This window comes from Oreochromis aureus, linkage group 9, assembly GCF_013358895.1.
Source record: "Oreochromis aureus strain Israel breed Guangdong linkage group 9, ZZ_aureus, whole genome shotgun sequence".
Taxonomy (NCBI): Eukaryota; Metazoa; Chordata; class Actinopteri; order Cichliformes; family Cichlidae; genus Oreochromis; species Oreochromis aureus.
The window spans coordinates 14,369,370-14,396,482 of record NC_052950.1 but is presented as its reverse complement, the minus strand read 5'-3'; the positions used below and the strand labels follow the sequence as shown (position 1 = coordinate 14,396,482).

At 43.3% G+C, this 27,113-nt stretch overlaps 1 protein-coding gene across 1 annotated transcript in view; it reads right to left on the bottom strand.

Moving 5' to 3' along the window:
- zfhx4 (zinc finger homeobox 4) overlaps positions 1-27,113 on the bottom strand; it is a 79,709-nt gene that overhangs the window by 13,374 nt on the left and 39,222 nt on the right. Inside the window, exons 6-7 of the mRNA XM_039617398.1 lie at positions 24,735-24,969; positions 5,411-5,509 (exon numbers count right to left, since the gene is read on the bottom strand). Of these exons, the coding sequence (XP_039473332.1) occupies positions 5,411-5,509; positions 24,735-24,969 (334 nt within the window). The remainder of the gene's footprint in view (positions 1-5,410; positions 5,510-24,734; positions 24,970-27,113) is intronic.

The following is a 27,113-nucleotide window of genomic DNA, read 5'->3' as shown; positions in this document are numbered from 1 at the left end:
AATTTACCCACTCTGCACAACACAAAGACACAGCAACAGCAACTCTCCCTCCCTCCTTCCCTCCCTTTTCCTTGCTCTCTTCCTCCTCTCCCTAAGCTACCCCCCCACCCTTCCCCTCCTCCCGCTTCCCCTCCCTCGTCTGGTCACTCAAGGCAATATGTGAGCCTCACTCTTGCGAATCAACGCTTCACGCTAGATGCACAAATGGAAAAAAAGGGAAATCAAAGCACTGATACATGGAGAGGGGGCTGAAAAAAAACATTTTGTATTTCATATTATTCTGTGGCTCGTGTTTGTATTGGGCGCATATCAATTCCTCCGGCCCGTTCATGCATTTTAATTCTGTTGCATTAAGTAGGCGTTCCACTTATTTTATTTGTAATCCCCTATATCTGGAGCCTGAAATATTGGCCTGTCAAGGAAAGTGACAAGAGAGAAGGAGGGAGGGAAGAAAGGAAGAAAGAGAGAAAGGGGAGAGTGAAGAAAAAAAAAACACACACAAGGGCACAATGTGAATTTCCAAGAACATCCGAGAATTGCTCTGCAGCTCAGAAGAGCGAGGTAATCTCGTCTTCCACTGCTTGTGATGGCCCCTGCAGGGCTAGTGTGTGTGTGTGCGCGCGCGTGTGTCTATGTGCAAATATGCGTGTGTATTTTGTGCTTCATATCAGGCCTCTGACACTCCATTGGTCAGATCGGTGCAGGCTGGAAGCGCCCGTCATATCACCTGACCTTTCCCGAATCCGTGCCCCGCCTCCTATATTTATTATAACCATTTCTAATTTCAACTTTCAATTTTTGCCTCCGTCTTCCAGTCAATTTGCAACTAAATTACATCCCTGAGAAAGGAGATGAGGCGATTGTCGGACGAGAGCCTGCAAACACATTTACAATGTGGAGGGTGTGGGGTTGGTGTGTGTGTGTATGGGGGGGGGGGCACACATCACCATTGATTACTGTCATGTTGAATGTAAATGCTTGTCTGTGTGTGTGCAACATGAAGATCTGTCCTTCTGTTTTGAATCCGTCTTTGACCCGGTGCTTTAATCAACACTTATGCTTATGCTCAAACTCATATGAAGAAAAAACAGTTGGTTAACCCTGAATGAGAGAGGAGTTCTTTCTATGGCCACTTAGGAGCTTTCAATAGCAAGCTCTGCCAGTGAATAATAAACCTATTTTGAGGCATAGAATTGCATTCAAAATTGTAGAGTCTCTTCCAAGAATATAATTACCAGTAGGACAAATAAATACAATGGCAACCGCAATCCAAAAACTATCCATAAAACCACGAGAGGAAAATCTAAATATCGCTAAAACCTTGTTCTTAACAAGCCACATATTCTTGCAATGAATAGTGCTTGGATAACTTAAGTAAATCAAGAGAAATAAAAGGAGAGCACATGATTGAGAACAAGGGAGAACCAGAAGACTCTTCTCTCATTTTCTTTTGTCTCTGAGTCTGCACCCCATACTTAATGACTGTCCTTTTTCCTTTTCCTCCCCCTTGTACTTTCCCCTCCCTTCTCCGGCTCTCCTCCATCCCCTCTTCCACATGTGGGTTCCAGCAGCTGCAGCCTATTGAAATGGAGGGGTAGAATAAACCTGAAATTGCCCCTTCAACCCCCTAACCCCCTTCCACCAATGACAAATGTCTGCATGGAGCAGGACCTGAGTTGATTAGATAAATCAAAAGGTGATTTATGACACTCAACCTCTTTTGCATTGCAGGAGGAGAGAGCGGTACACACACCACCCATCTTTATTTGCGACTGTCAGGGATGTTTAGGTAGCCACATACGCACACATACTCTTCTATAGACGCAAGTGGATGCTCCAGTGGAGAGAGGCACGGAGCAATGGGGTAAAAGGCAGAACAACGTGGAGAGGAGAGAACGAGAAAAAATGACAGAGAGGGACAGAGAAGCCCACAGCCTCGGGGTATTTTTGTCCCATATAGTTCCTCGAAAGGCAGGGGAACCAACAATGCCAATGTAGCTCTTGCTTTTTCTGGGGATCCATTTGGAATCTGCCCTTTTGTTTAAAAAAAGATAAGAGATTTCGTACAAAGCAGACTGACCAAGTGAGATTTTCACACAAACTGTCCAAGTATGTCATTGAATCATCATCGTGTCTTCAGGACTGACTACACGCAAAGTCGGCTTCATCATCGGGATCAAGTCGACAGCGAAATAAACCTGTTGTAACCATTTCCCCTGTTTTTTCCTCGTCTTCTACCTTCTTTTAACATGCTGCATCAATTCCATTGATGATTCCACTCCTGTCATTTCATTTAATCGAAATACAAAAAAGCCCAGCAAACACAGAGCGGAGTGCGGGGCGGTGGTGTGGGAGTGTGGGCTGGGTGGCTTGGATTTAGTATTCAATTTAGCTGTCTTGAGCCCTGGCAGACTGGCTAAGGTTACGGAGCAGTAAATCTAGGAAGGAGAGCTGGCCAAAGCGGGCCAGGGAGGGCTGGCCAGCATGATTTACTGGCCTACTGCTCTGAGGTTACACATTAGGCTGACCCCCGGTCACCTGATAACATTACAGCAACACACTCTGAACCCCAAACTCCCACTGAAGCACTCAGCAGGGCCCAGATCTTGCCGGAGGGAAGTACACAGAGAAAGAGGCTGGAAAAAGATTGAAATGGTGAGAGGCAGAGACATAGTCAGATGGAGAGAGAGTCAAAGAAAGAAAGGCTATTAAACAGCAGCTGTCTTGTAGTTTGTGTGTTTTTAATGACTAGCCTTCCCTTCTCTTCCATCTCCAGCTTGTGTTCTAATGAGAGATAAATATGAGCGTGGCCTTGTCACATTTGACAAATTGTCTGAGACATTCAACAAGCTGTCATTACACAGAAAACACACATAGTGCATGCACAAAGGAACTGCTGCAGGCTTGTAATTAAACATGCTAATATCTTTAATATATTTTAATCTCATATAAGAGAGAGAGACAGAAAAGGAGCACAGCTATCCTCTCAAGTTGGGGGAAATTTGCAAGATGCATGCACATTAAAAAAACAGACACACACACACACAAATATTCAGAATATAAACAAGCCAATATAGAATTATTTAACATGAGATCTTGTTTGCATGTGAATGCGTTTCGTTTCGCCCGTATCTTCACGATTCAAAATTGCACACGAAATAATACATAACATCTGACTGGAGGAACAATGAGTAATTTCTGTGCTAATTTGAAGCAGGTAGAGATCTGTAATTTCCTTAGGCTGCCTGACAGGCTCATTTCTATGCCGGGGCCTTTGTTTAGTTGATTATTTATAAGAAGTGGGCCCCTGAGCCATGGTGGCGACATGTGCCATCTACACAAACAGCATAAAGCTATCTGGAAGTAATCCACACTGAGGACATTTGCATGGAAAATGTAACGTGGATTATAATTAATCTGAAGTGACACGGGATTAAAACAAGACAATGTAAATGAAGAATGGGAAACAGCTCTTTTCGCTGGTTCCTTGCCCCTCCCCCACCCTTTCACCTCTCTCTCTCTCGCTCCTTCCCTCTTCTCCCCTCTCTATCTATCTATCGGCCCCTCTTTGTTTAAAGACTCTTGGTCTTGGAGATGAAGTGCGCAAATACACTGCTCACTTGGTCACACTGTAATCCCTTCCCTGGAGATACCATATGGAGACACACACACACACACACACACACACACACACACACACACACACACACACACACACATAGATCTCAAGATTTAGGCCTGATGAAGGAAATGTTAAATCTGCCTACTTATAAAAAGAATCAAAACAAAAAGACAAAACAAAAACAAGGCCCCAGAATAACAGCCTGGTCACACCAGGATCCCCCCCCACACACACACACACACAACACCACCACCCCCACTTTACATTTTCTGGCAATTGACTTTCTCAAGTCTCCTTTAAAGCAAATGCATAATAAAACACCAAAAAAAGCGCCACTAGCAATATTATATCTGCCTTCCTAGACAAACTAAAACCTTACCCCCAAGGCGACTCCTAGAACAAATTATTCATAAAAATTTTTTAAAAAAAAAGGAATACATTTCTGCTTTATTAAATAAGCTTCACTACACTCAAGAACGCTCGCATACGTAAGCACGCTTAAGAACACCGTGGGTTTCTTTCTTTCTTTTTTTTTGCATGTGTGCTCTGGTGTTAAATGGCGCTGGTGGTAATATGCAGCAGTAAATGCATGGATGGTGGTTCCCCCCGCCAGTCCGTCAGACAGGCCTGTCACAGAGATAGAGCTGAAAGATAGATGACTAGCTAAACTAATAGGCCCCAGCCTCACTCAGCTCTCCTTCTGCCTCATTGAGCCTCACATTATGGAGCTAGGTATGGCATGCTAGGAAGAGAAGGTGGGGAGGGAGCTTCAGATGGATAGAGGGTGTAGCTGGAAGTGTATGTGTGTGTGTGAGTCGGGGGGCAAGAGTGAAAGAGTAGAAGAGACATTAGTAGGGGCAGAAAGAATGAGAACCCCATGCAAAGACAGAGCGGGAAAAAAAGGAGAGAGAGAGAGAGAAGCCCCATGTAATATTCATTCCCAGCCATGGATTTCCATCTCATACATAAGAAAACCATATGAATTCATATTTGGGTAAATCAAATCTAACAAAGCCGGGGCCATCCTGACCACAGCTTCACAGCAGAGGCATTATGTGCTCCATACCTCGCCCAAAATAACAGCGACGCCAAGTCGCCTTTTACAGATTGTTGCCCCTCCCTGCTTCACTATACTTACAAACGAATAAACGGTTTCTCCTTTCCCCCTCTTTCTATCTCGCGCTATTTTTTTTTTCTACCCGAGGTAATGCCTGCGATAGGTTCACAGATTGGACAACAATTAAGGGATGGATTGAGGCAGGAAAAAAAAATGGGAGAGAAAGAAAAATGAAGGGAGAGTGCAGGGAAAAAACTAATTTAAGGGTTGCAGGGATGCAGTGCAATATTAGAAAAACATATACACAGGCCCCCCATCTAATCCTGCGCTTATGAAAAATTAATATGTCATCGGAGAGGGCACAAGAACGAGAAAAGATTAATGCAAGGCGCTTATAAATTACAAGCACGCAAACTGATTTGATTAAAAAATAATCTGGGGCCTGGACATTGCCTGGTAATATCCACAACACTCAACTTATCCTTCTCTCTTTCTGTCCTTTTTTCCTCCCTCTTCTTGTTTCCCCCACTCCCCCGTCTCTCCCTTTTTCTCTTTCTGTCAGATGGAAACGATTAAAGCGGGTCACATGGAGGCTAGTCAGCAGCGTTCACATGTTACACACACGTTAGAACCTTATCTGAGGGAGAGCGACACATGAACAATAACTTAAGACGAGAGGCTTGTGGTTCGTATGTGTTTTGTGCGTACAGTTTGCGCGCGCGCAGACTTACGGTCAGTTTTCCTGCTGTCAGCCGAGTCTCGGTCGCTGAGGTTGAGCCCGGGCCTGGAGGAGGAGCGAGGAGGTCTCTCACTGTCCTCAGAAGTCTCTTCTGAAAATGCACACACACACAAAAACAACAACTTCATTATCCGCAGAGCTCTCTAAAACACAGCATTCGATAGCTGTGAGGGCAGCACTGAAAAAAGAAAATTTCACGGTGTTTGACTCTGAAAGCTGCAGATGTTCTAACATATATTGCAGTGTGATATTAGAGAAATATTCCAGCTTTTATATGTTTGCTTTATTCCCATAAACACCTTTTTCTAGAGTAAACGTATCCCACTGAACAGCATATCTCACCAGCAAATAATGTTATTGACTTAAACACATGCTTTGTTGAAAACAGCCGCGCTATGCCACTTCTAGTGGGTGAAACATAATACATCCATGGCCTGAAAGCTGAAAGGTTGTGTGACAACAAAATATGGCCTCCGGGGAAACGGCTTCAGTCATTTCGGGTGCCTCTCTTCAACATGCAATTCTCAAAAAAATAAAGAATATTATTTACTGACATTGTATAATAATGACTTTTTGTCCATATATTTCATTTTAAATAAGCGTTTTTACTTTTCTTCAATTCATTTGAAGTGTTATTTCAGGTTAGACAAATATTACAGCATGGTGGAAACACAAATTATGCTGTTGTAATGTAAAAACATAATTATGTGGAAACGCTATCATTCTGCTTTATTGCGACAACTGGAAAAAATACACAGCTCTACAAAATTGAGGCACACATTAACACTGACAGCCTACAACACACATCCTGCTGTAAAATCCGGGGGAAAAAATGGGAAAAATGAAAAGCAAAATAACATGAGATTGTGTAGGTCATGCTCACCACTACACCGTACAGAAATATTGTGTCTGTGTATTTTTGCACGCCTTGCTAAAAAGTATGTGTGTGTGTGTGTATTTACGTGCGCACGTCAAAACACAAACCAACACACACGTGCAGCTCTGCACTATTAGCAGATTAGCCTACCCATCTCTGAGAGTTCAGCCCCTTGTTTGATAATTCTGTGTATCTGCAGTGTTCTGCCAGTGGATTAAAGTGTGTGCATGTGTGTGAGTGTGTACGCATATGTGTGTGTGTGTATGTGTATATATGTGTCGCCAGCACAAGCTAACACTAATCCTAGCCGAGCCCCAGCGCTCCCTTTCATCCAGCCATCATTTGTCTCCGGCTGGGCTGATGTCACTTTGTAATGAATTTTGAGCAGTCTGAGAGAGGCCAGATAACCAGGCATGCGCATGCACACATGGCACGAACACGCACACACAAACACACGCGCACACACATATATATATAAATATACACACAATATAGTGCCCTCCTCCATCTCGGGACTTGCACACACCAATGCGAAATCAAACAGAAACACTTGCAAACAGGCATCAAATCACACACACGTAGAGTATCACGTTCACACAGACACACACAGAGGAAAAACCGTTACAAATTTCATGTCTTTTAAATGGGGGAAAGGGGGGTCTCGCTCTCAACACAAACCCCTCACTCTGCCAGAGAATGAAACCGGTGTGTGTCTGTGTGCATGGGTGAGTGTGTATAAAAGAGCTGAGCTCATCAATCCTGTACCGCCTTAATAACCATATTTTATAACACACACACACAGCACAAGCAGGCACACTCACACACATATTCACAGAAATCAGGCAAAGGGTGCATTGAGGTCAGCTTGCATTTGCATACAATCACTTTGGCCATTGTACGATGAGCAAAAGAGGTCTGCAACCCCCCCCCCACCACACACACACACCCCTTTGGAAACATGATATGATTAACCCTTTCACATACCACGCGGTGTGAGTACACACACCCATGCAAAAAAGCACATACAGACACACAGACTAAGCGCTGGCGCCATTGCTTTAAGCGGCAACACATTAAGTGGACATTATATACAGCATGAAATTTTCATGGCAGATGCTGGCATGTGATTGAGGAGGAAAATTGCAGTTGTGTTTGTGTGTGCGTGTGTGTGTGCCTGTATTCATGAACACTGTTATATTTTTGCATTTGCACACGTGGCTGCTGTACACGCTGTGTACACACAGTCTGTGTGTTTGTGTGTGTGTATGAAAGACTGGGACTGCACTCTGCTCCTGATGTTTTATTAATACATCGGTGACAACGGAGATGAAATATCTCCTGTCAGCCGAGAGAGGCCGGGCTGCAGAAATTGCAATTTTCACTGCTGGTGCTGCAGCGTCCATCTTTGTATTTTAATTCACCTCACCTTCATATGGAGGGGGGAGAGGACGCACACTGTGTATCCATGTGTGCGCGTGTGTGCTGGTGTAAATGCTGCACGTGTGTGGTGGGTACCAAAGTCCTTCATCACTGGTTTATCTTTTCTCTACGCTTGACTTTTGTTCAAAGCCAAGGAAAAGCAAACGGTACAAATCGAACAGCATGTTTCACATAAGCATGCGGTGGGAGGGGTGGAGGGGTAAGGGTCAAAACACAAATACTGAGGAAAAAAAAACACGCGTTAGTAGATCATATATATTGCAAGGTCAAGTTAGTGTGTCAAAATAATAAAAATGTTTATAAAGTAGAAGGAAAAAAGTGATTTGTCTCATATCACATCCTTTTGATGGAATTTTTTTTATTCAATTAATTTAAAAAGATGGTCATAAAAGTTTAATAGCAATTATTTTTATTTGATATTATTCCTATAATGCAATACGGGACCATATCATTTATCCCATAAATAAATTTGCCATAATGTTAAATAAAAATGTGTGAATTATAGCTAGTTCGTTACCATTACATGACAACTCTGAATAATTTTTTGTATTTTTTTATACTTCTGGATATGATCTTAACAATGACTTATTGCACATTTTTGTATTCGCCCATTAAGCTGGTCAAACTGCAAATTAATCAAGTCATTCCTAACAGATGACAGCAAGCAGAGGAGGAAATAAGTCAAGTGAAAGTGGTCTGAACTGCAGTGTGTGATCTTAACAATATCAAACCACGGTCTTAACAAACCTCTAGGGGGCAGTCTACCTGTAGCCAGACAAAACACAGGAGAAACGTGAGACAATGAACAGAAAGACTGAAGGAGAGGAAGGAAGAGGGTGAAGAGTGGGTGAAGAAAGAGAAAAAAGAGAACAGGAGGGGGTGATCATCTGGGCCTCATCAGTGCTTTTTTCTCCTTTCCCCTTCTAGTCAGTTATATCTGTGGTGTGTGTGTGTGCGAGCGCATGCGTGTGTGTGTTCGTGCGTGTGTGCATATGGGGAATGTGTTTCCACACTGAGGACATTCCCAGACGAGCTCTCTCAATACATCAGCACAGCGTCTGCCCTCTGACTGACCCTGACAGTCACACACCACATGGGTGTGTACGTGAGCGCGTGAATGACTGTGCGTGTTACATCGTGTCAGCGTGGATGTGTACCATTGATCAAGCGAGTGAGACAGTGACTGCATATGTTTGCATGTGAAATGTCATGTGCAAGTATGTGTGTGTGTGTGTGTGTAATGTGTGTGTGTTAAAGAGAGACAGAGCATTCTGCAGCGGGGGGACTCTTAACCATCAACTTAATCGCTACCAGAGGACACACAGAGCAAAAACTTTCGCAGTCACCTTCCACTGCCTCTGTGCATGCACACACGCGCGTGCGCGCACACACACAAAGCGGGCCAGACTGTGGAGGGTGTGTGATTTTGGCAGCCTGGTGGGATTCTCTTTGATGTGGGTCAGTCGGAACATTAAAGCCGGCCGGTGAGCTCGAGCTAACCACAAACCCTGGCTTCGATTACGCTGCAACCAACACAAGCCTATATTTAACTGTTAAAAAGGAAGAATAATTAAGTGTCTTATGATCAGAGATTCAACCTATCAATTTGATATGAGATTTTATCAGTTAGTAGCCACTGTAACCAGTTAGATTCCTACCCATAAATGTCTGTTTTGTTTATCCAATAAAGACTAGCTGAAATTTGGCATCCGTAGTAGAAATAAAAAAACCCAAACAAAACATGCTCATATTTTTTCAAAGCAGAGCAAAAACCAAACAAATAGAAAAGCAAGATTTAAACAGACGGACGCAGGAGGATAGAGTGGAGGAGAAAGAGATGTCTGAAAAGAAAAAATAGAGGACTAGACATATGGGAGATGGAGGCAATGAAGAATATATTGAAAGTGTGAGTGCAGTGTGTTTGTGTGCACGAGTGTGTGTGTGTATGTGTGTGCCCTCTAGCTGTATAATGACCTGCTCTGAGACCACTCACTCCCCCTCCTGTCTCCCCCTAAGGGCCCATAACCGCCATGCCGGGTCATTATGTGCCCGGTGGAGGACTCGGTTGTACAGCACACAACAGTCGAGCAATGCCACGCCAGGAAACTGGACATGGAGACTCCAAAATGGCTGAATTCATTAGCTGGGTTGAGCTGCCTCTAATTTGCTTCCTTAGGGCTAGGACGGTGCTCATTAAAGGGGTAAAGGAGTAAAAAAAAAGTCTTGTTTTGCATTTTGTTTATCTTAAATCATGGATACCATAAAATTGGAGCATCAACTGAAACTGTAATTGCTGCCAAAGAAAATATATGATATATAAGAACTGCTAAAACAACAAGACAAAGAATCTGTTATTGTGTAGCTTGGACTGCGTATAGCAGAGCATTTTCAGAGTGTTAAGTCTGTCTAATAATGCAGGCTTGATACTGGGTCCATTTTATCTGTGCTAATAATGAAGCCTTAATGTTTTTGTGCAACACATTTGACTCCCGTGTCTCCTCAACTTAGGCATGATGTTGATGCTGATTTCTTCTTACAACTCTGGTCACGTCCCCTGTGAGACCATGTGTGCGTATGTGTGCGTATGTGAGCAACAGGGGGCCCTGTGATGTCACATTCCTGCGCCGCGCGCGTGGCTCTAGTTTGGCCTCTAGGTTTTAAGGGGAAAGCTTTGAAACATTACACCATCCCACACAGTCACAGCCACGCACACACACACACACGTATACACACCGAAACACACACACACATAGTCAAGGGCCAGTGGTAATACTGCCAGAGTAATAACCTTACAGACTTACTGATCCCCCCCTCCCATTCTCTCACCCTCAAATCTTTATTTACCCTACTCTCCCTCTTTATCCCCCCTTTCTCCCCTCGTTCTCCCTGTACCTTTCCCCCTGAATTTCAGCGCGTTTAACAAGCATTTAGATCTTAACCAGATGTTGTTAATGTAGCATGTCTAAAATACTAAACATCAACCCAGCAGAGAGGGTCTACAGCTCCTGCACAGGGCCTGGGAATAACTCACTCACACAAACACACACACACGCTTTCCCTCTCTCCCCCTCACACACACACCTAACCATGAATATCTCTGCGTATAACGCACATTTACTCCTACGCAGCTTTCAATGCATTTCATGCACATAAGTCCACAGCCCACATGCTAACATGTAAACACACCAGCACAAGCAAACACACATGTTTCCATCCACACTCTGAAATCCACCCACGCTGAGCCATTTATTGCTAAAAACACGCAAACTTATTACAGCAGCAAAAAAAAAAAAAAAAAATATATATATATATATATCTATTGTTTCAGGTCGACTCTGAAAGCCAGACAATAGGATTGTCACATTTAATTCGCTCCTGGTGTGAATGTCAATAAGTTGAACTGACAGAATAAGCTGAAAAAAATGACTTTTTGTGTAAAAAATGCTTGTATCAGCAGCTCCAAATTTGCTTTGTTGTTGTCAATTACGACTTCCTGAGACTCTTCATTGTATTTTCTTTCGCTCAAATTGCTCGCTCTGCTGTCTTGCAGGCGACTAACAAAACACCTATTACTCTTTTGGAAAAAAAAAAGAGGGGGGAGAAAAAAAAAATCATATGAATAAACATAGCCAAGATTAAAGGCTTGCATGTCTTGCTTGCTGCGCAGACAGAAACTGTTGTTTCGTGTTAAGAAGGGTTTCATTTTCAGTGCTGTGGGCACTGGGTGGATGGGTGTGTGTGTCTCTGTGTGTGTGTGTGTGGAGGGTGGTGTTAATGATTCTTTAATGGCAAATACAAAAAGGTTTTTCACAGGACAAAAATATGACTTCAAAAGTTTCAGTGGTGGATAAAAAAAAAAAAGTTGCCCCAACACCTGGCCTTATACAATAGGCTAACACACCTACTGTACACCTCCGCACGTGCACACACACACACACACACACACACACACCTGCATCTTACACAACAGCCATATTGCATTTCGGCTGTTTGAATCACCTTAGGCTGAGTAGGTGAACCGAGGAGGCGGCACGGCATGCTTACTGAGGGATTTAGGAATAATTTGAAAAGAAGATTCTTCTCCTCTGTTTCATCTCCTCCCGTCTCTTTCTCTATTTTCTGTTTTTTCCCGGTCTTTTATGATTCCTCGGGCCAATATTTATCTAGCCCCTGATTATAAACATCTGGCCGATAGGGCAGTCTGCGCAGCGGCAGCTGAGATGCACACACATGCATGCACTTGGAGAGTCTCACACACATAGTGGAAATATCACACACACATGCCAACATGAACCTGTCAGGTCCAGACCGGAGGACGGTGGGAGGGAGAAAAAGAGAGAGCGAGAGAGAGAACTAGGAGCTGAGGGTTAATGGCCTTCCCATCTCTGTGATAAGAATTCATTCTGTTCTATTACCAGCACTTATCTACAGAGCCTGCTGTCTTTCTCCTCTCCCTCAAACACACACACACACACACACGCACAAAACAAGGGTCCGAGATCGATAGATGAACCTAATGAAGAAAGCAGCTGTTTCTCGGCATACCTGCTCAACTCTATCAGCCCAACAAGATCTCCCTGCCTCATTCATCTGTCTAGCTATCCATCCATTTATCTATCTATCTGTCCATCTATTTTTCTATCTTTTCACACAGCTATCCGTCCATATACCTATCCCATCTGTTCCTGTGCGCCACCATTTACCCGTTATCTCTCCATCCATCACTACACTGGTAAACAAAGATACGAGCAGGATAGATATAGTTTTCAACTGACCAGACCGGTCCTTGTCATGTATTCAAGGTTTATTTATTTTCCGAGAACTAATACGAGGCCTGAAAACAGGGAATCTAATAAAATGGCTGCCATGGTTTAAGAGAATGGCTGTTTGTGTGTGTGTGTGTGTGTGTGTGTGTGTGTGTCTATGCTTAAAATAGGCCTGTGACGGGCAGTGGCCAAATGGATAATGCTTAAACAGATCTTTATCCTATTGGGCTACTGTCCCGTTTTTAGCTGCATAAAACCATCTGCTTTCAGAGCCACCAAAAAACAAGACTGTAATCCTGGATGAAAAACAAAGGGAAGATTTGAGTAGACAGAAAGGACAGATAAAAAAAAATGTTTAAAAATGTGTATTTTACACATATAAAGATGACAAAAAAAAACCTAACTGTGTTTCCAGTCACTTTATTAATTTCAAATGGTTTTCGGTAACTGTATTTGTTACCGATGCGATTCAGTCGAGCACCACGTAGCTTCCATTAGCGCTTAACCGTTTTTATATGTGACACATCTTTTGTCATAGAGGCATGTGCAAAACGAAAAATGTGTTCATCATCAGGGCCTCTAATGTGTTAAGGTCAGAGAGGATGGCAGAACTCATAAGAAGCCACAGAAGAAGGAAAAAAAATATCTTCAAGCCAAAATATTCATTAGGTTGCTCAGATTCATCTCCAAAATGACCACATGGAACCTGTAACACATAGTCACACATGTTCACACGCAACACACACATGCACAGACCTGGGCCTGGAGATGGTATTGTACTGCCCTGGAGATGGTATTCGCAGACAGTTACAAATAAGGAGTGTTGGCTTTCCTCTGACTTTCTCAAAAACATGCAAAAAATGTCCATTTCATTACTGGCTAAACAATGTCATATGGGCCCCCACTGGCCCTAATAGAAGCAGACAAAGACAGAGCAGCACACATATGCTTCGAATAAATCAGATTACTGAGGGAGAGTGGGGAGAAAAAGAGCGAGAGAAAGAGGGAAAGAAAGAGAGACACCGCCAGACACTTAGAGGATTGATAATATTCCCTTTTCTTACTACCTCCACCCCCCCTTCACTTTCTAAACTCCCCCAACCACCCCCCTTCCCCCCAAGCAGGATCTGTTTTAGATTTGAGCCAGTACTAGAGCCATATCTCTACCTTATCTCTGCTAGCCGTCAGAAAACAGAAAGCACCATGTTTCCATGCATTAGACTCCCGGCCCCTGACACGCCACTTGAAAATCTCACAGCCCTTCAAAATGGCTGAGCAGGAAAATAAAACAGCAAAGATATCATTTAATCAAATGAAATGCAGGTTACTGGGGTGCATTGATATCATTTCTGGAGTGTGCTCTGATACAGTGTCATATCAAAGAAAATGTCAGCCGTGAAAATTATGGAAATGCGTTTTTGGCATCGTGACAACAAATGTCACCCAAAATCTCCCAAAATGAGATCACTGTTTGAGTGCTATAAAGTATCATTAGCTCTTCTTTTCTTTTTTTTTTCTTTTTTTTTGGGGGGGGGGGGGAATCCACCACAATTTAAGGGTCTGTGACATTTTCACCCCCTGACCACCTCTGGGTATCAAACCCCATCAAGACATCCTGTTGTGTTTTTGGCTCCAATTACGCCAAAGCGCTTCTCGGATGACTGTAAAGGGAAATATTGATTCCCCTTAAAATTGTAACAAAAACGGAAGGGAAAAAAAATCACAGGCAGGGTGTGGAATATATTAACAATATGAAGAAAAAGGAAAAATCAATATTCAAATGACTTCTTTTATTGATTTATAATTAAGTCTTAATTGCGGCAAGGCTTGGACTTTCAAATTGCCTTGTGACAATAGCTGAGAAAGAAGATGGGGGGGACATTATTGATACACGTTAACAGTAGTGGTCGCCCAGACATTGATTCATCCATTTTGTGGTGCCTTTGGCATGCACGTGCAATCTAAATAGACGTGCACACACATGCGTATATAGACACATATATACACCTCTTTGGATAAACACAACCCCACACCTAAGTGAACTTACACAGCATAATTAACCTTCATCCGGGAAAAGTCAGGACTGTCTTATCTGCAAACTTGACTGTGTATATGTGTGTGTGTGTGTCGGGGGGGGGTGTGCGCTTCAGCGTGTGTGCGTATCTGTCGTAATTACACCATTAGGTGTGGAACTGATTGACTTCAGATGGGGTTGTTAGAGGTATTATTCTGGACAAAATAAGTGAGCGAAAAGAATGTGTGTGTGTGGATTTGTGTGTGTGTGGGTGAGAAGTGTGCGCTTATTTAAGCTTATGTACAGATTTTTAAATTAAGTATTTACCTGATCCAAACGCGCGTGTGTGTGTGTGTGATCTCTTCATGTGCCTGAAGCCCATGTGGCCATGTAAAAGTGTGTTTATGCCCATATCTGTGTGTGTGTGCGCGTGTGTCCCCGCGGGCCTAATCAGGTATCAGATACCTTTTGTTTTGGGAGCTCATTGATGGATGAAATCTTTATCTGTGCTATTGATCAGGAGGGTGCAGGTCCTAAACTGTCTGTCTAGCTGCCTGCCTGCTCCAGCTCTAACAAGATTGCCAGGGCCGAGTATATCAGTTAACATTTAATCAATGGCAGCTTAAGACACTGGGGCTAAGGGAAAGAAGCCCACTGCTTCAGCCCCTGCCCCAAACCATTACTCTGGATTGAAGCTGAAAATACATGTGCATGCATGTGTGTACGCGTGTATGTGTGTGTGGGGGTGCTCCAAATGATTACAAGGGATTGGGTATGGTTGATCACAGGTCTTCGGGGGACAGAGGTGTGTGTGTATACGCGTGTGTTTGTGCTGTGTGTTTACAGGCATGCGAGCGCTGGCTTGTCAATACATGCTAATATGTCAAAAACGCCGGAGGGTGCTGCTTGTGCCGCTCAGAAGAAAATAAGAAACTGAATGAAGTGGCTGATGTATAAGAAAAATTTCCATTCAAATCAAGTGAAGGCTTTCAAATTGAACACTCTTGTGCAAACACACACACACACACACACACACACACACTACAGCAGAATGATATGACATATCAGGCAATGCATGATTTTTTTTTTCTGCCTGGCTTGCAAAAAGCCCCCTGATGGTAAAATGCAAAAGAGGGGAGTCAGCAAAAAAAGAAATATGATCAGTTAGACTTTTTTTTCCTTTGCTTTTTTAAATTTTTTTTTTCACCATCAGCTCATCTTGCAGTAAATGAAACCCCATCAGATCTAAGAAGCAGATCCTTCACCGCCTATCTTCAGCTTTTTCTTTCGTTTTCGCATGCATGATATCGCCAGACATCGCCATCCATCAGATCTCATTTTGTGAGAATTAAACATGCACTTACAGCGTTTGCCTATGCACCGTATCGTGTGTAAAGTCCAGAATGAGTACAACGATGTGTGTGTGTGTGTGTATGTATGGGGGGGTTGGCTTTGACGGGGGAAGCCCCCTCTCTCGTCCCTGTCTTTCGTCCAAAGCCTAGGAGATTCCCACCACCAAAAATCAATGTGTGTGAGAGCATATGTGCGCCTGTGTGTGTGTCAAGGTTTTGTAAGACAAATCTCTCCAGCATGCGCCGCTTTAGTGTTATTGAACCAGGCTTCGATCACTCGGCCACTGTGAATAATGCAAGGCAGGCTACTGCTCACTTACAGCACAGGATGCTCGCGCTGGTGTGTGTTGAGCGTGCGCGCGCGTGTGACAGGACGGTCCTTTTTCCTTCTTGCAAATGCAACAGGGCAGTTCTTCGACGTTCCTCCGCTTGGCCCTCTTAATCTCGTGTCAGATACAGGAACTCCCACATTGATACTGGTCTTTTTGAGTGTGTGTGTGCGCGCCAGTGCGTACGCTGGAGGCTTCTTCAGTAGACGGGAAGAGCTTAACTCGAGCAGACAGCTCAGGCCTGCACTTTGACACACCCTGACTCATTACATACAGCCCGCACACAGTGGAATATTGTCATTAAAAAAGACAATTAGATATGAAGTCAAGGGAGCATCACTTGCACACATGGAAGCGCAGCGCAGGAAATATAGGTGAACACACTCGCCTTCATATCCCCAGGTATACGAAGCAGAGATATTAATAATCATGATGTTGCAGAGTAATTAAAATGATTCCAAATGATGAGTGTGTGTCTGTGTGTTTTGAGTGCGTGCCCGTCTGTTAATTAAGCTGAATGATTTGATATGACGTAAACCGTACTGCTTTAATGGTGTCCTATACTTGATGTGGCTTGAGGGGACAACAGTTGATGGGGCTATAGGGAGAGACAGCATGAAACACACACACGCACAACAGATACAGCTGCTCATTGGCCCTGCCTAAGAGGAGCATCCCTTTTTCGACATAATTATCTGTGTCATCACTTATGAGGCAATTAAACAAACATCAGTTCCTATTTCCTCTCCCTGTGTCTCTCCTCTCTTCTTATTCTGGATCTCCTCGCTCTGCCGCCATCTGTGCTCCTATCCCTGGTCCTCCAGTCTATATAGTTAATCCTCTCCTCTCCTCCTCTCCTCTCGCACATCGTCCTCCCCTCCTGTGTGACTCCAGACAAGGTTTCAATTTCAGCATGCTGATTGTCTCATTGCCGACTCTATGCATGTCTAACACTTACTGGCTCTCTAGGGATGGGCAATACACACCATAGAATGCCTATTACACTCCCACGCATTTCTAGGGAACGTGTGTCCATGTTTGTGTGTGTGTCTGTGCAAGGGGTGATGAGGGTGTAAAATGCCTATTACGCTGAGAGTCTGGTCTCTCTTACACTGGAGAGAATTCTCTGGCGCCTAAAGAGCAGAAAATTGCAACGCTCCTCTTCCTCACTCCCCATTAACCTGCTTTTGAAACAAAGGTCTGGCCAAGGTGTGTGTGTGTGTTTATGTGTGTATCCCTGCCCATTAGACTTATGCACCAAGGTGAAACACCTTTTGCATCTAACCAAGCAGAAACAAAAGCATTTTTTTTTTAATGTATATAGCTTTTTAGAGTTTCAGTTTTATTCAACTGCCTTATACAGGCTACTTCTTATATACTATAATTTTACATAGCGAGAAAAACTTCTCGTCAGCCTCCTCTTGTCTCTCTTCAATCACTTGCATTTTGTGAAATGTATATTTTTTTTGCCCTTAAATGAACTTGTCACTCACTCCTTCCCTCCTTCTTTCGATCCTTTATAAAAAAAAAAAGATGGCAAGAGGAGATGGCATCTCTTGAAGAGCCTCGAGATGACTAAAGCAGCGGGCATATTTGTCTAATTTGCACAAAGACATCCACATCAAAGCACAAATCAAGAACCATGCTCATTCAATGGATTTTTATCAGTCTATCCATTTCTTGTTCTTTTTTTTCCCCAGCACCCTCTTTTCTCTGTCACATTCCTCTTTCTCTCTCTATTTTCAGAATGTTATTAGGACATGATAAAAGCAAAAGGGATGTCATGACACAGGACCCCCTGTTAGCATTAGGAGGTGGGAGAGAAAACGAACGGGAGAGAGAAGGGGGGGGCGAGAGAAAAAAAAGATGAAAGAGATTTGTCTGGAAATGATTGCTCACAAGGCATTGATTCTCTGCTTTAATCTCACACAGTGTGCTCAAATTTCCTATTAGGGAGATGAAGAAAAGAAGCAAGAGGGAGATGGGTCTTATTCACATAGGTAGGGAGGTGAAACTTGGCATGTCTCTCGGAGCTTCTTTGGGCAGACAGAACATACATTTCCCTTTTTCTGAAAAAAATAAAAGTAATGTCCAGATTAGCCCCGTTATTATTTTATTTATTTGTTTCTTTTCTTTTAAATGTACCGCCTTGCTTTTGGACCATTAGTATGCTGTAGGTAAGCAGTTGAGACAAAAAAAAATACTGTTACTGCTACTGTAATGCTGCACAGTCAAATAGAAACACACACGACAAGCCACTGACAGCCGCTGTAAGTGCAAAGCTTCCTCCGGTTAGAGCAGATTAGCCTTAGCCAATTGGTAATCAATACCTGCTATCAATTCTATACCTCCCATTGATGGATGAGGGAAGAAAAACTGAGAGGAGAGTGTAGACGGACACAAGAAAAGAAAACTTTTTGCAGAAATGCTGCCTAGTAACTATACTTCTTAATGTTCCTATTTTTTTGCATGTGGCTGTGAGCGTGTGTGCGTACAGGCTGCCTTCAGTGTCCATTTGTGAATTGTATCATCGCTGTCTGAGATTAGTGGCTGCTTGGACCAGTGAGCGTATTGCCTGGTTACCGTGGCTCCGGCTCCACACAACCCTCCTCCCATCACTGGATTGTTTGTCTTAATGCTGTGTGACATGGGCCATTGTTTTGTCCATCTGTGGTTAAGAGTCAACGGACAGGGGGTGTATGAAGGGATTGGGGAGGGAAAAGAATAGACGTGAGGGAGAAGAAAATAAAGAAGAACAGGGGTGAAGAGGGTGGGTGGGGGTGGGGGGTGGAAAAGGAAAAGAAAAACAAGATGGGGAGAACAGCTAAGTGGTGAAAAAAAAAATACGGGAAGACAAAGGTCAAAAGAACCTGAGAGTAAGGGGAAAACTTGCAATAAACCTGTGATTTCAATATGGTCCTTGGACTTTGCATTCACCACTTCCCTTTCCAGGAGTCTTCCAGAGGCTTTCAGGTCCATATGGAGTGGGGGGCCTTAAGCTCTTTGTGATATCATTGACGTGAAAGACGTTCTGGCCCTGTGAGTCCCCTCTTCAAAGGGTTAAGTCATATTTAGTATGCGTCCTCAGAGCCCCACGGCTTTGTATTGTAAATAAGACTAATGTGGCATTGGTCAGGTATGCTAATTCAGATAATCAGCGCAATTTCTGCAAATTATAACTGTCAGTGTGTTGGGCACAGAACCTTGGCGGAAAACATGAGGGAACAATTTAGACGGGGTAATACCCCTACACCAAAGAGCTGCTCAACTCAAAGAAAAACAATCGGCCTGAGCCCATACCGCCCCGACACACCATTGCAAAAATAGTTTATGGTGAACGAGGCACTTTTTTTTTTCTGAGGCACAAGTCGGGCTCCTGCCCATTTTTTTCTGTGTGCACACACAGAGACCACAAAGTAATTATAATTTGCTTGGATGGAATTATTCAAAAAATGACCACATCTTTTACTCCCTCAGCCATAGAGAATATGGTTTTGGGAAATTTGGGGTAAATTGCTACTTGCCGAAAATATAATAATATACATATATGAATGCGTCTTATTTTGATTTGACAAATGATTTAAAATGCAGAGTATTGTCTCCAACTAATTGCACGGCAATAAAAAGCTACATGCTTTACAAAAATCCTCTTGGGCAAAATCACATCACTCTCATCAGAATAGTTCCCCCCCCAGAAACTGTATTTGTATTCGTGTTGGACACATAAAATAACATTCCAGGTTTTTATTATGCGAGGAATGAATCCCATCTGACTGAAATCTGTGGACTTTACCTTTTACAGTATGTAAGTAACTTCCTGTGTCACGGTAAATGAAGAAGAAAAGGTCAAAAATAAATGACTGCATTTAATCATCTGGATGTGAGCAAATCGATATGCATCATAACTGGCTGGCTTAAACTATCCAGAGCAGTTCTAAATGTACATATCTAATAGATGAATGCTTAAAGCTGTTCCTAATAAAGGGCTGAAGTGTCCTTTCATGAGCTAGTTATCTGGTTTCACCCTCTCCATCCTACAACTTAAAAGAGAAAATGGCCACCGCTATGCTAACTCTAGTGGTTTTGCTAGATCTGGGTGTGTGTTGCATCCTTTCTCTCAGTCCTCTGGCCATCCATGAATGTTTATGTAATGGCCACAAATTACTGAGACAAACCCTGAAAATAGATTTCTGTCTGAGGAGAGACCTTTCCGAAAAAAGACAACCACTGGAATGGCGAAACCATCCCCACCACCCGAAGGAAAAAAAAAAACGAGGCATAAGATGAATAAGTGAAACTGAGGGAGGAGGTAAAACCTAATACCTCAAAAGTTTCTTCAATGTCATCACATCGAAATGCTCTTTGGGATGCTCTTTCCCACATTGAAAATGGGATGATTTCTTTTTTTCTCAGTGTTTTTTGGTTCCTCAACTTAGCTCAGACACAATTCGACGGCGTGCATTTTAAAACAAGGAATGTCTGTGAGTTCGGAAACAGGCAGGATGGCACACTTTCCCACTGGCCGTGCTTCCACCACCTCCTGCTGGAAGCACGCACACAAACACACATCTATATCCACACTCAGCCATATATATGTGGATAATAAGAGTCCATTAGGCTCAGGTTTTAGCCTACAGCTGCTATGTAAATGGTTAGCACTGCTACACTAATTTAACTAGGACCAAAAATGTCCCAGAGCCTTATCACTCAGAGAAAACAAAGGGCTCTGGACACACTCGCACGTGCACCCACACGCACATGATAAAAGTGTTGCTGGTCTATCTAAGTCAGAAGAGATCTTTTGTTTAAAACAGGGATTCAGACAAAGAGGGTCTTCTCCCTCCCTCTTTAATGCATGTCGGGTGACAGTGGTTGGGGTCGGGAGAGAGGGGGGGGGGGTTTACAGAGTGATGGAGATGTGCGGGTGGTGGGGTTGGTGTTCGAGGGATGGATGACAGGCTGGATTCTCAGACATAATTACCTCCATAAGATCCCATCTCCCTTTCCTTTTTGAGAGGGACAGAGGGAACAAGGAAAGGAGAAAAAAAAAGACAGAAAGTGAAGTATGCAGAAAAGGCCTCATGTTTCTGCTTGGTCTGGCTTATGAGGAGCTTTACACATGATGGAGCACAGGGCTAATGGGCGAGGAAACACATAGAAAAACACACCCATGCTTGCACGCACGCACACGCGCCTCCTGAAAATGCTCTTTGTAGTTAAACAAATGGTCAAATGGTTGAGAGAGACAGAGCTGGCAGAAAAGGAAAAAAAAACCGCTGTAACAACTAAGCTTCAGAGGTTGTTAATTTCTCAAAAAATCCAGCTAAACAAATTGTTCAAATTATCAAACCGATGATGGAATACCCATGACTCGCAATCTGTCATATTTTTCTTTTTTAGCTGTTTTACTAAACAGCTCCATTCAGGACGTAACTTCATTACAGAGCGCAGAGAAGTACAAAAAATATCTAATTTTTCTAATAACTTTTGGACGACCCTCAAAGCAAAATGGCCTCTAAGTCCTCCATGTTGAGAGGCAATTCATTTATGCCCGCTCTTCTGATGCAAACTGGCATTTTTTTATAAACTCAATTTTCTTGATCATTTCTAATTGCACACAGAGAGGGACGGTTTATCTCAGAAATGTGGACACAGTGGGGTTTTGTCTCTGAAGGACGCAGTTGAGAGATTGCGGTGAAAAGTTCCTGCTGTTTAGGCCGGGAGTGCTAACCGCCGCACATGCAAGGGTGCAAGGGTGCAAGCGAGCACAGAGTTCACTCACTTCACAACGGTATTTACCAAAGGTAAAGGCGTGAGTTGGCTGGGCCCAGGTTCTGAGAATCAAACACTCAACAGAGACCGACAAGTTCTCAGAAAAAAGCAAAGACACACAAATGCACACATGCATCGGCAAACCTATGCATTTACAAGCTCACAAGAACTGCATGTACACTCCTGTCTTTGTTCAAAACACCTATATTCTTGCGGTGTGTCTCTCCAGTACCGTATCCTTAATTAGGCCATAAAATCAGCATCAAAATTGTTTAATGAAAGCCATTCACATGTACATAAAGTCCAGAGCATTAGAACTCTTATTCCCAAATGAGCCTATAATTATCTGGCTTGGTGCCAACTCCCAGGCTTTAAGAGAAAGATACCGGTCAGCACTTAAATTAATCTTTTTCATACCAGTCTCTAATGAACAGAAAGTGCTCGAGTCAGGAGTTGTAGCCCCAGAAAACTAACAGCACACGAATACACAAACAGAGGGTCCTTAAACTGAACGTTGGATGAAAATGTTACCTACTATAAAGCATTTTCCATTGCTGAAAAAAAAAAAAAAACCCACTTGCATCATATATCACTGCGGGAGCCCAAAGCGATTACAATATACATTTTCTTTCTCGTAAGGCGGGCTAGCGTGCAACGTTAACAGGAACTATTTTGTAATCGGAAACCAAAAGTTTAAAAAATCCTAAAAATAAACAACAAATACAACAACACGGATTTTATTAGCAAACTACAGAACAAGAACACAAGCTCAATTTATTCCACTGACTCTCAGTGTTTGATCTCTCCTTGACACGGTTGTAACTTCGCTCACTGCGTACACCTGCCAAATACTTATGGGCTACAAGGAAGTAGCCTTTGAAACATTTACCACGTACCCTGTGAAAGAATACCGTTGTTCAGAAAAAAGTTATATAGAGTGGGCAAAAGAAGGGCATCCAGAAAAGTGGCTTAGCATTTTGGACGGTGCCAGCGTCCGCTTAAGCTTTTACACTATCTTCCTCATGGAAATTCACCATGTGCCATCTCAAAGCCAAGGTATAAAATGACCCAAGCAACAAATTTAGTGTGTTTTAAGAGTGGAACATTGGAAATTTGGTGCAGCGGGCTATATTGCTTTTGACAGGTTTAAAACCTGCTTGTGCTCGCTGGTTTGAGATTTAAAAAGGGAAGGGGGGGGGACAAAAAAGAAAAAAAAAAGACCTGGAGAAAAAAATGGACAGGAGCTGGAGGAATAAGCAGGACAAAGAAGGAGAGAGAGAAAGAGGGGAGGGAGGGGGGCAAAAAAGAGGAGATGAGAAAGAAGGGGGGTGAGTTGGTGGCTATGTTAAAATGTAAGGTAATGATTTATCTAAGCATGCTTTTCTGCTGCACCCCAAATCTCACCGAAACTTTGATCCATGTGTAATTAAAACCAAACATTCACCAGCAGCAGTCTTCACTCCAGGACAGGGAGCTCGTCTCCTGTTAATGTGTGTGTGTGCGTGTGTGTGTGTGTGTGTGTGCGCTAGGACTCACATATGTTTCTAAGCGCTGGGCCCCCATCTGTTTTGGGAGTATATGTACAGTATAAACAGGACACTTTGGGGAGCGCAGATTCATGGTGGAATACACATGAGCTGACACACACACACACACCTAAACACACACACACAGACAGATGTATGGGCTAATGCTATGCTGGAATGCTCTTCAAAATGTGTTACCCCCCCCTACTTTCCCCATTCCCCCCTGCACTACCACCACACCCCACTCCACCCGCTCCTGCAGGTCAAGCAAAGCAAAAACAAGTTAAGCGCTCATTTTCTCCCAGCAGCATTAACATAGGGATGACTAAATAATGGACCCTGACTCTCTGTCTTCTGGTTTAAATTACAACGCAGCCCCCTCCCCTTACACCCTGCAACCCCTTACCCACCATCCAACCCCCCACTCAAAGAAAAACGATTAATCTTTTTTTTCTTTCTTTCTTTCTTTTTTTTTTTGTCTCTCTGAATGTTTTACAGTTCTGTTACACTTATTAGCTGCTGGCAGGACGGAGACTCTTAAATGAAAGCCAAATTGCTTTGGTCATGAGAAAGGAAATGAAAGCTCACTCCAGGGAGAGACTGCAGTCATAGCATACATGTGTGTGAGTAACGTATGTGTGTACAGGCCTTTCACTATGAGATCCTCCCAAGGTGAAATTTCATAAGCTGACTGCTTGCCTGCTTGGGATGTCCCTGTGCACGGGACACTGTGTGTGTGTATGTCTATGTGTGTGTGTGCATGTTTCAGATATAAGAGCAGCAGCCTAATAGGAACAGTATGCTCATTTTGGAGAGATTAGGAGGAATGGACGGGCCTGTATCGAGAGACGTGATCTGGATATGAAGGCCAAAGGAAGGAGGGAATGAAGTAAGGAGTGAGAGAGATTTGACAGAAGAAAGAGGGAGTGATGTAAGGGGGGGAAGAGATAGGAGGAGTCTAAGGACTAAAGATTGATGGATCTGACTTCAAACAAAGAAAACTGACCACTTCAGCTAATATCAAGGTTTAAAAATCTAAAAAAAAAAGAACAACAAAAGTGGAAGCCAATAAAAAACGTTAAAGTCAGGCCATGTGTGCACTCCACCAGAAAAAACATAAAAATAAAAGATGTGACAAAAAGTTAATCCCCAAAGTATTAACTGAAATAGCCTTAAAACTAACAAATATTCTTAAGTATCAACAGTTAAAGCAAACAAAGTAGGTTGAAAAAGCACAGACCTTGGCTGCTGGGGCACTCCTTGACATGGAACAGCTCATGAAGGCTCAGCCCATCCTCATCTCCTCCCAGGCCTTGCTGGTGCAGCTGGAGTTTCCTCAGTCCTTCGTTCTGCTGGTGGCGAGCTGAGCGGGCGTGCTGCACCAGGTTGAGGCGGGCCTTGGTGGAGTAGTCGCACAGCGTGCAGTAGTAGACACATGACTCCGGGCTGTATGAACTGTCCAGCTTCTGCAAATGCTGTGGAACAGAGAAGTAGAGAGTCTGAAGGTTAGATGCATTCACCTTTTAGGGATAATTCAAAAATGTCAAAGCAGGACCAACTTCATTGTTTTTTTTCCCGATATCTTTGTAACATTTTAAACTTGGCCAGAAAAACTTTCCTTCTATTATCCTTCCAGTTAAATTCCAAAAATTCAAACACCCAGAAATCCCACTTGCCTGGTTCTAAAAAAGCCAACAAAAAGTCAATAGTCAACATTTCAGTCAGACCCATTATTGGCTACAGTGGTGTTATAGGTATTTCTGAAAGAAAAATACTAGAGAGCAAGATTCCTGACAAATGGCTCTTTTATATAAGTCTACTGCACAAGTAAAGATCTTCAAGAACTATATATTTAAAAAAGGTATAGGCATAACGGCAAGACATAAAAGGGATGGACAAACATGAAACTACCAAACAGAAATAGATATAACTTCTAAGCAGCTGAGCTTAGTTTAAAGACTAACATTTCCAATTAACTGGATATCGTCTAAGTAATGCAAAGACTGAACCCCCCCCCCACACACACACACACACAAAAGTCAGACAAGGTGTTGAGTTCAGAACACTGTTTTTGTCTTTAACATGCACATTGTCCAGCTCTCCATATTGTTAGCAGCTGCGGGGGTTTCTCATTCAATGTGTGCTGTCAGTTGCAAGCCCCTAATTTCCACTTGCCTCTTTAATGGCATTGCAGCCATGCAAAGCTACCCCCTACCTCTTGCCCTGCCCTTGGTGCATGTAGGTGCACAAACACCCACACCCACACACATGTACACACACACACACACACACACACACACACACACACACACACACACACACACACACACACACACAGGCATGCACGCACAGCCCCCATCCCACCTTGCCCTACTCCCATACACCCAGTCAAGCCAAGCATATCAAGTGTGCTTCTGTTGTTGCTGCCGGGCTAATGAACAATGCACAAAAACAAAAGACCAGGCCAAGCTTTTATTATCTGATCCTCTGTGAAGGGGAGAAGAGAGAGAGAGAGAGAGAAAGAGAGCAACAAAGAGAGAGAGAGAGAGAGAGAGAGAGGAGAAGATAGCACGGCAGAGACACAGGGGTGGCTCGCAAAGGTTAGTTTATACTTTGTTAAGATTTATTCATACAGCCATGTGAGAAAGAGGTGCAGGGTTCTATGCATGAATTAATGCAGATAATGACAAGTGTGCATGTGCTAGCCCTACTGAGTCTCTCACCTCTTCCTATAGGAAGACGTTTCATTCTGGAAGCAAATGAAAAGTTAGCCAGGTAATATTTCCTCCCGAGTATAGTTGCATCAAGCTATATGGAGCAGGAAGAGAGAGAGACTGGAAAAATGTGTGTGTGTGTGTGTGTGTGTGTGTGTGTGTGTGTGTGTGTGTGTGTGTGTGTGTGTGTGTGTGGTGGGAGGAGTGGGTCGCAGGTGTATGAGTTCTAACCCCCCCCCCTCCTCCTTTGACAAACAGGGATTAGCAACATAGCTACAGCCACTAACACATCTTTTCTCTCTGTCTCTCCCTCTTTCTTTCTTTTGTAGGAAATCTTGCGAGGTTTTTCTCACGAGACGGTGGGACGTCCCCTCGCAGTCAGAGGCCCTTTCAGAAGTCTTAAGTTTTAATTAAGTCGGAGTTGTCAGAAGAAAGCTCCCCTAGTCCAGAGCTCAGGGCCATTAATTACAGCTATCTTTGTTTCTCTGTGAAAGGAGGCCTCCCTCGCTCTTTTCTCTCTCTCTCTCTCTCTCTTTCTCTTTGCTTCTTTTCTTTCTTCCCCTCCCTACCTCGCAGGAAAACTGGGCTGCCGAGCCTCACTGTGGAAACACACGTGTGCTACGGAAGCAAGCACGCATATATCACATGCATAAACAAGAAAGTGTGACGTCATGGCTTGTCTTTCAATATGAACTTTTCAGTGTTTTTTTTAAACACTGGCGTTAAACAGAAGGTGCTTGAAGTACCTTCTGTTGAAAACGGCCTCTCAAAGCAATGCCATATGCTATACAGCATATGCAAAAGCCCGTGTAGTTGCACACATTCTGACTGTCATTCATCCTCTGATCAATTAGGACAACCACAATATCAAAACAGGATTAGCTTGGAGTTGGTTCTTTCTGAGC